Source organism: Protopterus annectens, chromosome 2.part1, assembly GCF_019279795.1.
Source record: "Protopterus annectens isolate FY-2018-M chromosome 2.part1, PAN1.0, whole genome shotgun sequence".
Lineage (NCBI taxonomy): Eukaryota > Metazoa > Chordata > Ceratodontiformes > Protopteridae > Protopterus > Protopterus annectens.
In genome coordinates this window covers 1,653,705,252-1,653,723,079 of record NC_056729.1, presented here as the reverse complement: position 1 = coordinate 1,653,723,079, position 17,828 = coordinate 1,653,705,252, and the positions used below count along the sequence as shown (strand labels likewise).

The following is a 17,828-nucleotide window of genomic DNA, read 5'->3' as shown; positions in this document are numbered from 1 at the left end:
TACAATGTCTCATATATATATTTAAGAAAAGACCATATTTATATTTATACCATGACCATTAATATTCCAAAACGTGCACGCTGATTAGTCAGCATGCACGTTGTAAATCGACTTATACTAATGGAAAAAGGTCCGGTCACCCGGACTTTTTCCATTACTATAAGTCTTTTTTAAAACACTGTCTCGCTATGTTAAAGGAGTTTAACATAGCGACACAGGTTTAAAAAAAGCAACGGAGATCTCTGTTGCTTTTTTTAAAGCTGTCTCGCTATGTCATACTCCTTTAACATAGCGACATAGCGACACAGTGTGTAAAAAGCAACGGAGATCTTGCTTTCTCCGTTGCTTTTTTTCGAAACTGTCTCGCTATGTTAAATGGGTTTAACATAGCGAGACAGCTTTAAAATAAGCAACAGAGATTCTCCGTTGCTTTTTTTAAAGCTGTCTCGCTATGTTAAACCCATTTAACATAGCAAAACAGTAAAAAGCAACGGAGATCTTGCTTTCTCCGTTACTTTTGCCCACAGCTCTGATGTACTGCATAGGCATGCGCAGTACATCAGAACTTTCGCGGAATACCAGACAGCCGCGGAAGGGCAGCAAGGAGGCATTATACAATGCCGTTATTTAAAAAAAGTAATTATTTTTTTTCTTAAATAATGTCATTGTATAATAGTAATAACCCACTTCTGGGTGTGGGTAATGCTGGATTTACCCACGGTTGGCTTTGGTTGGTCCCTCAAGGTTGGGCCTCGGGACCAAACCACCCCAACCGTGGGTAAATCAGCATTACCACACCCAGCGTTATTGCTATAATATATATATATATATATATATATATATATATATATATATATATATATATATATAGCATTTAGAGACGTACCTCTGGGAATGTTTGAGGTTATCAAAAAGTAGTTGAGAATCTTCTGACAGCCTATGGAGATGATTCTATAGGAATGAGAAGTGCACTAAGTGGTTCTCTGAGGGAGTAGCTGATCCATGGAACATCTACAAAACTGTATTAAAGTAAACATTATTTTAATTATTTCTCAGAACAACTTGGACACTTATTATGGGACTGACTGTTGTGGTACATTGGCAGGCTAGAAAGGCATCACTGCCTGTGCCTGAAATATTTTCATGTATGTATGCAAGTATATAGTATAAAAAAGAGTGCTTAAGCAGTGTAAGAGGTTATGTACAAGTTGATGAAGTAGCGCGGATTCACAACTTCTCTGATTGAAGTGTTACACTTGCACAAGAAAAAGCAAAAAAAATAATAATAATAATATAAGACATAGAATGTATTTTATTATTTATTTATTTATTGGCATGTGATTACTGAAATAGTCTGACTGGGTAGGAGACCATTTTCAGAGGAAGCTGAGGAGAAAAGCTCCAAAATATTACAAGACATTTTAAGAACATAATGTTACAATCTTTAAAAATAATACAACTAACAACTACAGTTTAAATAATTATTCCAAATTAGAAATAACATGAAAGCATTGCTTAAGAAGAGATACAAGTTATATGACATTGATTTAACGGTTAGAGTCATTTTAACCTGTTTATAGAGAATTTAAATGTATGTTAGTATAATACAAATTGATAAAAAAACAGGTTCATGATATATTTTAAGAGAAAGTTGTAGAGCAAAGTTGACAGAAGTAAGGAAGTGAGTGAAGAAAGGTGAGTAAGGAGGTGTAAGTATGAACAGGTATTTATTCGCATTTGGGGATATAGTTTATCCTGGTGCTGAGCAAGAACAGCGACAGCTTTTGTCTAGAAAGTCTTTTAGAATGGTTTTGAAAGATGGGAGGGAGGGTATTGACCTGATGGATGCAGATAAGGAGTTCCAGGCCTTAGCAACATGGTATGAATATAGACAATGCCCAGCAGATTTGATAGGTTTGTGGACAGACAGGAGTTTTTGATCATTGGATTGTAACAACAAGGAACATAGTTGTGTAGAATAGTTTTTAGTGCTGGACAATCAGATGCATGCTGGATAATTCTATAGGTGGTAAGAAGCTGTGTATATGTTAGCTGATGATGTAGTTCTAACCAATTTATACTTTTTAGTGTTGTACAGTGGTGGGGTCTGAAAGAGGTATTTGCTGTAAATTTAGTAACTTTGTTATAACATTGTTTAAGTTTTAATTTTTGTGAAGCCTGGACGTTAGTAAGAATGGGACCACCATAAGGAAGTGTGGGGAGGAGATAAGTAGTGGCAAATGTATCCTTAGTTGTGTAGGTTTTCTGTTTTGGGCTCTATAAAGCATACCTAGTGTCTGATGAGTGTATGTTATGCAATTGTGTATATGCAGGTCAATTTTAAGATTGTTATCCACTGTCATCCTTAATAATTTGCTATGAGAAGTGACTCAATGTTAGTACTGTCAAGAGAGGGTACTTTAAATTTCATTTTGTCATGGGAGAAGGATTTGGGAGAAAAAGTAGTAGCTTGTTTTTTGTTTTTTTGGTTTTTTTAGAGTTCAACATGAGTTTTGAGGTGCAAAGCCACTTCTCAGTTTCTCAGTTGCTGTTAAAGTTCCCTAAATAACCTTTATTAAAAAACGGGACCATTTTAACTGCCAAGAATTTAAACCAATCACAGTGTGTTGACATTTTGTGGTGGCACCTTGTGGCAGTACCTGACTGTGGTATACGTCCCCACAGGCCAAAATACTTTGAATAGGACATTTAAAAGAGGGTCAGAAGTCTTGGAAAATTTTCTGAGCAGGATTTACATTTCAACCACACTGAACTTGCAATCTTCCAAATATTTTTCCCAAATGGCCTACTTTCAGTCTTCCTGAGTGGACTTCCCTTTAGATCTTATCATCTTAAATGAGTCATCGGAGTGAATGGCTACTAATGGTAGCTGCTCCTGCCACATCTCGTCTGGTCATTTGGTGATAACCTTAGTATCCATTGGGGTGAAATTTTAATTGGTGTACCACTGTTTGTTTGGTAATGCTGATTACTAAATGGATGTGTACTCCTGGTCGGCCATCTTCTCAGTCTCCCCATTTAAAAATGACAGGACCAACTCTGTCCTTAATAAAAAGGTTACAGGAAAGGGACTGAGGCTTCCCCATTGTGAGATATCAACAGTGGTTCTGTTCATACATGTGTCTGTACTGTTTTCGTGGAGTTTCAGTTTACATCTGGCATATTAAGGTTTCCCCATTAACAATAACTTTTCTTTCTTTTTCTGCTGTTCTGAGGATGCATCCTACCAGTATTTTTTTGTTATTCTTCCACCTGAAGGAGAAGAGGAGAAATTCAGTGCACTGCATTGTATTAATCATCTTACCACTTCCAGTCTGTATTACAAACCACAGTTTCTCCTGTTGTCCTCATTTGTGTATGATTTATTTATTGATTGATTTATTGATTGACATATTTTTACCAGGAAAGTCTGTCTGGGTTAAAATAAGCCAATTTTCAGTGGTGGCCTGGAGAGAAAAGCTCCAAGTAACGGAATAACATTTTATCAATATATTAAGTAAACATTCTCAGTGGCATACATTTCAGTTATATACAATGTTATGTATATGTTTGTTTATTTGTTTATGTGTCTTTGTTTACCTGGAAAGTCCAACTGGGTAATACCTAAGTGGAGGCCTGGGGAGAAAACCTCTATTTGTTTAAATTGCATTATACTTGGTTCCAGTTAAATACAGAGTACTTACAATTCTGTTTACATTTATACACAAACAGTAGTTACATTTGTACATTCTAAGATTATACAGAGGTAGATGTTACTAAAGACACACAGTGAAATAAATTAAATCACGTGCCACTAACCCATTCCTGACAATCTACTCCCTACACTTCAATCCAATCAGCTGTAACCCAAACAACTGTGTCCTATCATTACCTACACTCAGTGATACTTTTTCTGCTCACTTCTGCTGTGTGTGCTCTGGAATCCTGCTACAATAAAATAAGCAAATTTGACACAAACTCCAAAAATGTTTTCCATCACTGTCTCTCCCTCCAATCCCTACAATGGCTAGAGCTACCTAACTACCTAAACCTTCTAAAACTCAGCACAGCCCACAAACTTATCTTCAGACCATCCAGCTGTGCCGCTTTCTCCACCACTTTAACCCCCTATATTCCAAACCGCTCACTACGATCTGAAAACCAAAACCTCCTACAAGTCCACAAACCTTCCTGGCCTCCAGGCCAATTTCTGCTTTCATACTCCCTAGCCAAACTATATAGATAGAGCAATCATTTAACCCTTTCCAGTCTAGCCATATTTTTTATTTAGTGGACCACACCTAACAGTGCAGAATTTACCCATTCCCCATTAAAGCAGCTAGCTTTAAATATCACACCTTTTAAAATCTATAAAGCTTTGCCCTCTGTCCTGAGCATTGCTTGAGCTTATTGTTATGTACATGTAACTAGGACAGTTATAGCATTCTCCAGCTGAGCCATTACCTTTCAAAGTGAAAATGTTGCACCTTCCCTTCTGAATACTACCCTTATGTGTTGTGCCCCCTTCTGCATTGCCAGACATTAGTCCTTACTCAAGCCGCCCTTCTGGCCTTAAATAGTTTGTATTTCACCTGGAAGTAAGCACTTTTATCTCCTACAAATCACAGCACGGGTTAGACTTAAAAAAGTAGTCTGATGAAGTATGCCTGTCCCGTACTGTGATTTGCATGAGATAAAGTGCTTGCTTCCATTTAAAAATAGCAGATTTTTTTCTGCATTCAGCCATGCTCTGGAGTCTTCCTCAACTTTTTTTAAAGAACAGTGAAGAGAAATTGTTTTCTTTTGTTCTTTGAGCTTTTCTTTCATGTGTTTTCTTGTTCTTTGCATAATAAGAAAGTGAACTGAAGTATTTTAGCATAGGTTCTTTCTCATTTTTTTAATTAAAATTGTCAAAATTAACTCAAATTAGGAAACTACTGTATTGTATAAGGAAAAAAAACAATTGCTGCAAAACATTAAAAATTAGCTAGTACTTACGTTATGCACTTAGTTTAAAAACCTGGATCTTCTGTGGTTGTATATTCAATTTCTTTAAACAAGAATTATATTAACAGATACGAAACATTGATTCCATTGTAATTTTTCAAAACAGGAAACAGAAGAGACTAGACATTTCATAGAAAAGCAATTAACATCTTACACAAGCATACATGAACACTTACCAATTTTTAAATCTACTTTCTGTTTTATTGTTAGGTGGAGTACAACTCAGGGGATGTTTATCAGACACGACTTAGCTGTAATGAATAAAAGGGGAAATATACATTAAAATACATAAAAGTATTGTGTAGATGAAATGTATTCAAATACAGAAAAGTAATGTGTAAAAATAAAGATTATTTCACTGCTATGTGGTTACTGAATTTTGGGTTAAGTTCAGGGTTCCCACAACCCTCCATTGGATTAAAAGGGTAATCTGAGAATGTTCAGAAAAATAAAGAAAGTCCAAAACATACACTGAAGCAGCAGAAAACACTTTCAGTCAGCCAAACTCTTCAGTCCAAGCTGTTTTTATTCTTCCAGCATACAAAGACACAGATTGAGCACTTTCATCCCCTAAACTGGGGACTTCATTAGAGATTTGGACTTTCTTTAGTTATATTTTACACTGTGGTTACTTTCATTTTTTTATTAATGTTCTGAAAAATGCAAGAAAACAAGTGCTTCAGTACAGGACACATGCTCCAGTTGTTGCATTCAGTTAACTTAAACTCAGTTTAGATGTGTTTTTCAGTTAACGCACTATGTTGATCGGAGCCTCAGAACCATTAGTAGTTATGAGACAGGATGCTAGCAGGCAGATTATTGAATCCATTAGTGATACACTGCTGACAGCAATTTTTAGTTGTTTTCCTTTGTAGCCTTCAACATGCAATACATAGGATGTACCACCAGAGGGCAGTACATGTATTTGAACATTAGAATGTCTTGGTGTAGAGTTTGAAGGAATAAGAATTGTGAGCCACTATTTTTGTTTCATTTTCTTCTTTTCTTTCTTCAGGCTCCTCATACAGCTTTAAATCTGAAGGAACCCTTGTTTGTTGGAGGAGCTCCTGACCTGAGCAGGTTTGCTCGAGCTGCAGCCATATCTACAGGATTCTTTGGAGCAATTCAGAAGGTACATATTCAGACATATGCAGCTCTGTGATGTTTGTCATAATATGCCATTTCTTTTGGTGGATGAGATTTGACAAAAGACATAAAGGTATGCACACAGACAGCTGTACAACTATATATTCATGCACACATACACAAAATGTATATTCCTATATATGCAGTTTGTCTACATGAAAGACATATAGCATACTATGAAACATGCCAACTACTTGACGTTCCTGTTTTGGAAGGGACAGTGGAGTACCCTATTGTAAGCTGTGGGAGAATGATTGACAATTATTGACAATGTGAGATTTGAAAGTAGTTTTCAGTGAGATTGCTTTAAGTACCAATACATCACCTGTCTCCTTCTGGGAACATATCTTTATGACAGTGAATTGTATTTGTTAGACATTTCAAGTCACTTTCTATCAAATATTACAGCTTTTAATTGGTTATCCATTTAAAGTCATTTTCTATCCAGTGTTATAGCTTCAGATTGCTGTAACCTTCATAAAAATCCTGCATTAGTTGTTACTGTTAAATCTGGGCAGAATAGATGAACACAAAGTATCTGTTTCTTCTTCTGTGGCACACAAAGTATCTGTTTCTTCTTCTGTGGCACACAAAGTATCTGTTTCTTCTTCTGCGGTAATCCTACTGATGTACATCTGCCTGTCACATGCTGGTGCAGGGAAACAGCGTTTGGGCCTTCATTTATTTGCTGTTTTTAATGGCCAGATACTTAGGTCCTTGTGTTAGTAAACACTGATGCGAGTCCCGAGATACAATGTCAAGGAGGGTTCTTCAAGCAGACACGTGCAATAGGATATATTGTTAAGAGTTAAAACCCCGCAGCAGTCCTTTTAACTAGCAAGGTACATCTATCAAAGTGCCCTATCCTGTAATCAAATAAAATTGTTGATTTTAATGACATTAAACAGTGAATATTGAATTCCCATTATTTTTTTTCGAACATAATTTTGCATGTTTTGCATTACCGTGAATATTTCTGTTGCGTCCTGATGTCATAAAACCTACCTACCTACCATATGTAGCCACACATCATGTATCGTTCTTAATTAGTTGTGGATTGAAAGAAAATGTTGTGTGCCTGAGTGGAAGAATTTGGACTGGCAGATATTCATCAGTTGCTAACAATGATGGCTGGTGAATTCAAATTAAGAGGGGGATGCTAAAAGCAAATGAATTGGTAGGGATATCTGGAATGGGACACAGCTATATTAAGGCAGTTCAACAACTGCTTCACTGTTATCAAACAATGACTGGGGTCAGAAACCTTCATCCACAGACTACCTCAGTACCCACTGTGTATAGCCACTTTACTGACAGTCTACAACTCAGATGTCTGATTGTGCTTAAATAAAATAATAATAGTTTGTCTTACTCAAACATGCACTAGTCCTGCAAGGCAAAGCAATGGCTGTTTAACTATAATTTGAATGTTAACTAGGTCCAGGCAGGTTTATCCACATGCTCCTTCTTGTTCAGCAGTTACAACCTTTTTTGTCTGTGTGCATGCCAGATGTTTGACTCTGAGTAAGTAAATAAGCAATAGCCACAGCTGTATATTTCAGCACATAAAATGCAAGCCACTGGATCCAACCAGCATGTACACACACACACACACACACACACACACACACACACACACACACACACACACACACACACACCAGAAACATGCCCACTACTTCATCTAGTAAGCCAAGCAGCCATCATTGAATCATTATTTCTGTACTCCACAAGCAGCGTGCCAGACAGGAATAATGGATAATCATCTTATTCTTCATGGAGGCATATGCATAAAAGCTGAACTATTTTTAAAAAAATTATCCGGTTGAATCTGCTAATATTTTAATATAAATTGAAAGGTTAGGCAGTTTATAGCATCTGGATTAAGCCCAAAGTGTAGCCTGTTCTACTTTCAGAAAGAAAATATATTCTCTTCTCAAGCTGTCCATGCCCCATAGTGTAAGGTAAGCTTCTGTGTCACTGCGGACATTAGCAATTTCACTGAGCACATCTGGTATGACATATCATAGCTTTAGACTTCTTTGTTTAAGAATCAGAGTCAAGAGCTAAAACGTAATAGGGGACAATGACCCAGGAAGTATTTTTTTAAATATTACCCTAGTTCACTTAGAAAATTAATAGATGAACAAGCTTTTCATTTAAGTTCCTTTTCTCAAGAGTAAAAATTATGAAACTCTAATGCTTGGCATTATTGATGGACTGCAAACTTCAGTGATTTATCAGAAAATATGAGGCAAAGTCAGGGCTTTTCTGAAAAATTAGAGGTAGTTAAGAGATATATGCCATATCCAGGACAGATGTTCCCCCAGAGTGCATTTCTGTGAGGTACTTAGTTGGAGATACTGGTTATGATGAATGTTTTTTGAACATCAATGTCTGCAGCCCTCATAGGATATTTCTTCATTTTACTTTGTGTAGGTCTACTTTTTTTTTTCTTTTTTCCCCCATGACTGCCAACCATCAAGCCTCCTAGCAGTCAGACATGGCCCATTTCTTCTCCTTTCCAGGGAATTGTGCCTGCTTTCAGGGCAAGATTTCTTTGGACATGGCTATATTTCAGGTAGCCATCAGGGTGGTTGTACCACCTTCTTTGCCCTGATTATCTTCCTGCCCATTTAATAGATGACCACCCCTCATTACTGTTAAGGGGAGTTTGACTTACCTCCAAGACTAGAGAGAGTAGGAGACTTTATACTTCTACCATTCATCCCACCAGCCAGGTAAGTTTGTGTTATATCCCAGACCTGGAACTGAATGTGATTTGATCTGTATAGGCCTGGCTAACAGACCTTCCCTTCATCATTGGTCCATTTTATCCATGGATATGGGCAATGGAGAAATTTTTCCTATCAGTAAACCTACTCAAACCCTTCCCCTGTTGGCTGAATCATGTAGTGGATCACCTCCTGGTTTCCATTGCCCTCCTCCAAACATGTACGTAGTGTTACACCCCCCCTCCCCACATGAGAGCTGCCATCACCAGCTGGGAATACCAAACCTACACCTTCCTCCTGGTCACTGGCCCCCGGCCCCCTGTACACATCTTTGCTTGCAACAGAGCAGTAAGCTAACCTGGTCAACTACATCCTCCTCCCCTAGAAATAGGTCAGTTAACCTTTGCTGCAACAGAGCAGTAAGCTACCTGGTCACCTACATCGTCCTCACCTAGGAATAGGTCAGTTAACCTTTGCTGCAACAGAGCAGTAATCTAACCTGGTCACCTACATCCTCCTCCCCTAGGAATAGGTCAGTTAACCTTTGCTACTTCCTGCAAGCCCCCTCCCAAGATTTTCCAACAACTCAGTTGCTAATCAAACTTATCCCATCTTGGTATGTGGACTATGTAACCATCACTTGCAAAACAGAGCAGTACCATTTAGTCCAGCCTCCATCACCATGGTCCTTGTCTTGAGGCTTTATGGGAGATGGCCATGCTAATGTTTCTCTGTCCGGATTACTGTCTTCTGTTGACCACTTCAGATGACTTCTTGCTATCAACCATAGTTGCACTCATTCCATGATTGCAATCCCATTGGATCACAGTCAATTGGGTGGAATCCTGTCTTATCTCAGTACAGTTAATAGTGTTCAGTTGGTTAGAGCTGAACACTTTTCAGTGTTAGTCATACCTGTCTGCAGAGACACTACAGTGGGTCATTGTCTTGGCATCCATATGTAGTCCTGGGTAAAGGCACGAATGTTGTTGCTGCTGCTGGTTTTAGGTGTTGTGGCTGACACCATTCATCTTCATCATTTTCTTGTAGATGTGAGTGAGGGTGCTTCAGTGGACAGTAAAGTGTCTATAGCTACAGAGGTAGCATGCTGTCATGGACCTTCTGTTAATGTCAGACCCCTGTCACTGGACTGCAGAGTGATGAACAGTCTAGATATAACAAACTCATCGTGAAGCTGCCCTCCTCCTGCTAAACCCCATTGCAGACTTTAATGACAAATGGTTTGCTGGTGGGGTGGAGCCCACCTAGGATACTCTTTGGTGTGGACCAAGTAGGGTCCAGTGACAGCAGAGTACATGCAAACCTGCTTAAGTTGGGGATGGTGCTTCTTTCCTTTCAAGCTCCAGGAATAAAATTGAGACCAAAATGCCCCCCACTGTTGTCAGGCAAACAGGCTTAGGAGTGGTACTTAACTGGACTGTTGGCATGCACTTATATCCTGTCTGCAGGAAGGTATTATATACTTAATAGTAGGCAATAGATAAAGGTCTCTCTATCACAACCATCCTGGAGGGTAGGGAATGTACTGGTCAATACTCAGACACTATTCCAGTCCATTCCTGGATTTGGAAATAAGGGAGAGTACTCTGTTCAGAGCCTTCGTGAAATTGTGTAGCTCATAGATAAAACCTTTTTGTCATTAAAATGAAGTCCTTCCCATTTCCACTTGCTATACCAGGTTAAATTGGATTAGGCCGTGGAGTCTTTCTCTTGCTATTCTTCTATTCACTTCGATTTCATGCCTATTAGCTGAATTCAGAGATTAAAGACTTAAGTGTCATCTTTGTCACTGAGAGAGGTTTAGTTTCAGTCTTCCAGGTCACTATCCCTACAGAAATGTAACCCCGTGGAAGTCATGAAGGTCTTCTACAGTTGTACAGGCATCTGGCTCGACCTCCAGGCATAGCTGTTCCATTAGACAATCTGATCTTATCAGACCTTCCCAGAGAGGTTTTAGAAGTAAGTGAACATTCAAGAATGTTCTCCACTCATTAGACATACTAAGTGGAAGCCATTGTCCATCTGGATGTAGAGGTGTCCTGTACTGCCTCAGTCTATATATTTGTAGGTGATCAGATATGTGTTTTCCTTAGGCCTTAGGTCTTTCACGGTCAAGATGAATGTTTGTCAGGTGAGTTCCTCAGTCACAATCTTTTTGAACCAGAACCGTGATCCAGCACTGGCTTCTCAATCAGTTCTTTAAGACGTGACAGTTGTCTGATGCTCTCTTCTTTGCCATGCTGAAATGCAGGAAGTTGTGATTTTTTTTTTTAGGCTATATTGTTAATCCTCAGCTGCAATATTGTGCAGATTTCCCCTTACTTTGAGGAAAGTCATTGGAAGACAATGGGGTGCAGGGTGGGCTTGTCTCCCTGCAAAAAAATGTTTTTTTTTACTTTTATAGGGAATTTTAGCCTTGACTTTGTTGAGATTAATTCACAGTTTTTATTAAGTACTTTTACTGTGAGCATTTGTCATGTTGCTATTCAAGTGCTATACATCTGCCTAATATGAGGTACATATTAGTCTTTACAATAAAACAAAAACAAAAAAAAATTCTCCTCCTGGTCCATTGCTTGATCATTAAATTAGAGACTTATGTTAATGTGCCAGATCTCTAACTAATATCTGTTAATAATATCTCCACCAAGACTGGGTGTTGGTTAGCTTTGGGAATAGCTATGACTCTTCATGAACTCTCTTTATGGAAGGGAAATGATATTTCATTTCAGTTGCTTGAAGAAGTGTAGAACACTGATCTGAAATGACTGTTTTCAGGTTCGGCCCATGTACAAAAAAAACATAAACATAATACAACAAATTAATAGTGTTAAAGAAGTTAAAATTATACTGTAAAATTCAAAGAAATAATCGCAGTAAACATACAGATACTTAGAGAAAATCAAAATTACGGTCAATGTAGTGAGCATCACGCTTCTCTTTTAAACTTGTTTTCTGCAGAACGGCAGGCTCCCCTGCTTCCCTCATGAGTGGAACAAGCCCCTACATCCCCTAACTTGTACATATCAGTTCCAAGATTGCAAAACCACAGAGAAAAGAATATTCCAAGAAATGTCAGTTTTCGGCCTTGTATATGTAAGTCAAGATTTTTTGGCATTTAGTCTCCACTTTCCAGGTCTCAACATTGTGAGACTCGGTTATAGAAATGGTTTCCATCAGGGAATGGATAGTCAAAACAGAATATGTACAATGACAAGGGTTCGTATGAAGGGTAGAGGGTTGTCTGACTCAGTTTAAGAGTAGTGGTAGCTAGTAGGAAGTATTGTAGAGGGGCTGTTTAAGAGTAGAGGTATATACGAGGAAGGGTCTACTTTGAATAACCAAAAACCACTTACCCGAATCTGTTTTCACCTAGACGACTTCAGCTAAACCTGAAAACAATGAAACCGTGAAGCACCGAAGTTCTTTCACTGGGAAACAAACTACATGGCCACCAGGGTAAAACAATAAAATGAACACAAATTAAATCCACCCAAGTGGGGGGCTTCAATCACCAAACACCCCCTAACTGAATATACCAAATCCGATATCGCACTACACTGGGGCAAAGGGTAAGGTTCACCTTGGTGGCCAAGTGGTTCATTTCCCAGGGAAAGAACTTTGGTGCTTCATTGTTTCATTGTTTTCAGACTTCGTTGAAGTTGCCTCGGTGAAAACAGATTCAGGTAAATGGTCTTTCGGTTAATCAAAGTCGACCCATGAGGAAGCATTGTAGACGGGCTGGTTTAAGAGTAGTGGTATATAAGAGGAAGTATTGTAAAGGGGTTGGTTATCTGCTTTCATGTTATTTTTTTGTATTTTGTAATATCTATAACTTGTATTTTTGAGTCAAAATTGCTTAAGATCAAGAGCAAGTGATTTATAGAAAGTGTTTTCTGTCAGATAAGCGGGAAGGGATTCCTGGATCTGTAGTTCATGGATGGGGAGTTTTGTTGTGTGTTCTGTGTTGAGTCCAGTGCAAACTGGTTGTTGGTGTCTACAGGGAAATTATGTTTGGAGGGAAGGATTCAGGCTAGTAGTTTGAACTGTGAGAACTTGCCCAGCAAGAAAAGGAAGGTCAATAAACTTAAGTAATACATTTTTTAGCCTTCCACCAAAATGTTGTCTAGTATCCTGCAATTCAAGTTCTGCAAGAAAAGTGGGACAATGCTGGATTGGTGAGCTTGAGAACAGGCTTGGTTTTAAAAAGCTGCTGATGATGACAGCTTCAGTTAAAGAGATGAACAAGGGCTGGATTTCTTTGGCCTAATATGTGACTCTTAGAGAATTCAGCTCCTCTGATTCTTTCAAGTGATAATATGGTTGCTTGAGGCAGAATCATTTCAGCTCTAACCCTCTATTTAATCTAGAATCTTTCTTTTATTCATAAGAGATGGAAGAGTGAATATATACTCCACTTTCAGTTATGGTAACATGAGCTGATCACCGAAAGGAAATGGGATTCATGTTGACTCACCAAAGGTAGTTTTGGCAAATGTAAAAACCGCAAAAAATTTTGCTGAGACTGCCTTTTGCAAAAATCTCAAGGAATTTTTTTGTTTTGCAAGGGGCAGGCCCCCCTTCCCTACATCCCCCATTTCGTGGACATCCCCCACACCTCTGAATTTATATATGTACCAACTACGAGGTCTCACAAAAGTGGAGAAAAAGGTAAACTCCACAGGCATGGAATGTAGTTTTACTGAAATTACTTTGATAATTTTTTTGTTCTCCAAAACTATCTTCAGTAACCTGCCATGCTTCCGCTTAAATTGTATCTTTTTTTTTTTTTTTCTCAGAGGTGCACACAGTTTGATACCTCTAAGGGTAACATAGAGGCACAGTAACAGTGTTTCAATACCCTGGGGCTGGGTGAGACTGGGCAGACACACCTGATTGCCCCTCCTTTGTTTTGGCGCAGTTTGATCCAGGCAGTAATTTCATTACAGTGTTAAGTGAGACAGAGCAAGAGATGCTAAGAATTACCAGAACATTGTTTTCAAAAGTATCTCAATGTACCAAATGGGCTGCTACTTAGGTTGCATTGAGTTGCATAAAATGGATTGCCCACTGCTGCTGCTGTTACTGGATACATAGATTCCTCAGTGGCAATAAAAAAAAAAAAAAAAAGGTAAAGTGTAATCAATAGCACAGAAAAGTACAAAACACAACATGGAAAGCACTACATGTATTGCCTGTTAGTTTCTAATAACAAACAGTCGAGAGCAGAACAAAATAACCTCAGGGATAGTGGTGGAAAATATGGCTACCGAGTCGCTTCTGAGTAGAGAGTAGAATAAAGTTTGTACCCAGAATTCTAGATACCTTATAGAAATAAAGAAATATTAAGTAGCAAGCCAGTAAATACAGTTCAAAGTGATATAATTACTGACTTTGATTTAAAGATATGAGTTATCAGAATACTAGTTTACTTGAAGAACTTCGTACCTGCATGTCTCATGCAGAGTTAGTTTTATGCTGACATGCCAGGGGACTCTACTTTATCTCCTGCAAACAGACGCCACAGTTAAAGACATGGAAAGCATGCAGTGGGTTTCTGTTGCTATTTGAATGTAATTGATAACTGGTTTATAGAACTGTTTTCATCTGTGATGACTGGAAAATCCATGACCAGGCTCTTATCCAAAGTGACGTCCATGACCAGGCTCTTATCCAAAGTGACGTTCATGACCAGGCTCTTATCCAAAGTGACACAAAGGAGCTGCTTTCAGCATACCTAAACCTGTATTGGTGCATGTTATTGCTTTTATACAGGAGGTTAGGGAGAATTTCAGACATTCAGGAGATATGCCAAAGTCCATTTTTGATCACTGTGAATTTCATCTTCAGTTTTTTTTTTTTTTTGTTTTTTTGTGGCTGAAAGTTTCAAAGGTAAATATTAGGCTAACTTCTCTTGTGGACAGTTTTAAGCACAGACAATTTCCTTTTCGTGAGAATCAAACCCAGTATCTTATGTCTGTGAGATAAACAGCTTAACCCTTATGTCACCCTCCTCCCCTGGACAATTTTGTGCAAGTCAGTGACTTTTCATCTTCCTCTTGCTGCTACAAGTCTGTGGCATCTTGAAGGCCAAGTCATTGAAGTAGTTCTCAGTTAGGTTGCTTATTTAATTAGGAAAAAAAAACCACAGTTCTTTTTGTCTGAACTAATTAAACACACTCACCGTCATTGCTTGTCGCTGATAAAAGTATGAAAATGTATCTTTCTTTGCTTTTTTCTAGATAACTGCTAAAGGTATCACTGTTCTGAAAGAAGAAAGCATCAAGAAAGCAGCAGAAATTTCCAATTATTTGTTCCATCCTTGTACAGAAAAGCCGTACCCATGTGCCAATGGTGGAGTCTGTCGCCCAGAACTGGATAGCTTCACATGTACATGTCAGAATGGTTTCTCTGGAGGGCACTGTGAAAAAGGTAAAGTGGCATTATTGTTGTGAGCCCTATTGAGTGACCCTCTGTTATTACCCAAACAGAATTAAGAATGGCCTTACCAAGTGAATTCCATTAGTGTGCATGAAGATTTTATCTCCACAAGAGTGATTGTGACCCTCATCAAGATGCTCCTGATATAATATAATATAATATAATATAATATAATATAGTATAATATAATATAGTATAATATAATATAATATAATATAATATAATATAATATAATATAGTATAATATAATATAATATAATATAATATAATATAATAAAATATAATATAGTATAATATAGTATAATATAATATAATATAATATAATATAATATAATAGTATTGTCCTGAATATCTGCTGATGATTTTCTCACTTGAAGTGCTTTACAAATCTGTCTAGCACAACCTCTAGACTCTGCATTGGGTTCTACTTCTCTTTTCATCCTAGCAATATACAAAATTAATTAGAGGTCCACAAAGGATATACAGAGCCATGGCCTGTTAATCTAGTACCTCATGCCATTCCAAGATCTGGCATCCCTCAACTCCTGTAACTAAAAGAACAAAAAAAATGTCCATTGTCCGGTCACCAATTTGACACTCCCAGTAGGTCCATTCTGTAGTGCATCTCCTCTACTCCACTTTTAAGTTGAAGAACAAAACATTTTTGATATAGTGCTCCTCTACTGACATGCAAAGCCCCAAGGTGGGCAAGTTCCCAAGGTGGGTAAGATCCCTAAGTCCATTCTTTCCCCAGTCTGCATTGAGGGAAAAAATTTCTGCTTTTAACTCTAGCAAAACACTGGCTGCAAATTCAAATGCAAGCAGTTTGCTGCTATCACACCACACACTGACCACTTTAGTGTTGACACAAATTACAACATTAGCATCATTTCTGAATACTGGTACTGTAATAAAGCTCTATCAGCAACTGATGATCGTACCACTAACACCTTGCACCCAGGGTGACTGCCCTTTTTGCCCTACCCTAGCTTCTGGGAATATATTTATTTGATTAGGGGTTTCATTTTCTTTACCAGATACCTTTAGAAGACTAAAAGCAAAAGGAACTTGAGTGATGTGATGATGGTCAGATAGAATTCAAACCTAGGTGGTTTATAGCCATTATTAAAAACTACCCTTGAAGCTGACAGAGACACCTGGTACAGACCTCGGTGGCATTTTCAGACCAGTTCTTATCTTGTTGCATTAGTGGTGGCTTATGGGTATTTTTAAAGCTTTTTGAGAACTCACTGATAATAATGGCTACTGCCGTCAGTTTAACTAAGTTTATCATTAGCTTGCACAACTATTTGAAATTAAAATAGCCTTGCTCAGCATCAGTGACCCTAGCATTATGCTACCTGTAATGGGCTTGTATGAAAGGTTGACAACGGACACATGGGGTGCCTGCTGGTAGAGTTGATATGCACAGGTGACTTTTACCCTGCTTTCCAGTTTCCAGTGTTTGGAAGCTGTGCACTAACAACACACTGTTGCTTACAATTCAAGTACCTCAACATGCGCAGCCCTTTGGGGTGATCCAGTGACACGACTGCCGGTGTGCTGCATGATACCCAGGCTTTTCTAGCAGTCTGAGTACAGGAAGAACCTGGGAATGAGCAGCTGATAGCAAGCATGTGTTGTTCATAGAGAGGTTAAGGAGCTACTCCTTGCTGTAGTGTGTGAATGCCCATGGAGGCAGGGTAGCGGGCAGACTTCCCAAAAGTAATAATAAGAATACATATATCAGCATACGATGCCACTTGTGAGGGGGGTTTAAGGGTTTAAGGATATCCCAAAAGTGCTAGTAACTGTCATACCTAGAAAAAATAAATGGACAGCATGGATGGCTGTCAGTTTCTTTGGGATTCCGATATCAACATGAGGTCAAAAAGAGAGACATAGTAGAAAATTAGTATATATTTCAGCATATGAGAAGGTCTCCAGATGTGGTGCATACTATACATTAACCTTCTCACACACAACACATATTCACAAGTTCACAGAATGGTGCATACTATACGTCAACCTTCTCACACACAACACATATTCACAAGTTCACAGAATAAAACCCCAGGGACATAGCCCATGCAGGGTGGTGGGTGAAGGATTTCTGCTCAGGAATGCAGGTTCACTATAAGAGTGAACCTGGTTTAAACGTAGAATGGTATAGAGTGCTTAAGCACATATTGGTCAGTGATGGCTCTGTTATACAAGCAAAAGCATTCTTACGCCCTAGGAAGTTGGACAGGTAGAGAACATAATTGCAAAGTCCATACCATCTGTTTGGAGTTGTGTGGTCAACAGGCTTCATGGTTCTCTTGAAAATGGGGTGTCCCCAGGACACATTAGATGTTCTAGAGAGATTTTTAGCAGATCTGGTGGCTTAAACAGATTTGGAGAGAAAATGTAAAATATTTTTTTCTTTATTCCTTTACTACGTTGGGATTTATAGATCAATTACATGAAAATCAACCA

The 17,828-nt window shown here is 38.4% G+C and overlaps 1 protein-coding gene across 9 annotated transcripts in view; it reads left to right on the top strand.

Annotated features, from left to right (window-relative positions):
- AGRN (agrin) overlaps window positions 1-17,828 on the top strand; it is a 3,161,231-nt gene that overhangs the window by 3,067,933 nt on the left and 75,470 nt on the right. For all 9 annotated transcript variants that reach the window (XM_044063089.1, XM_044063082.1, XM_044063083.1 and 6 more), the window contains 2 exons: window positions 6,023-6,139; window positions 15,152-15,341. In XM_044063089.1, coding sequence (XP_043919024.1) covers window positions 6,023-6,139; window positions 15,152-15,341 — 307 coding nt within the window. The remainder of the gene's footprint in view (window positions 1-6,022; window positions 6,140-15,151; window positions 15,342-17,828) is intronic.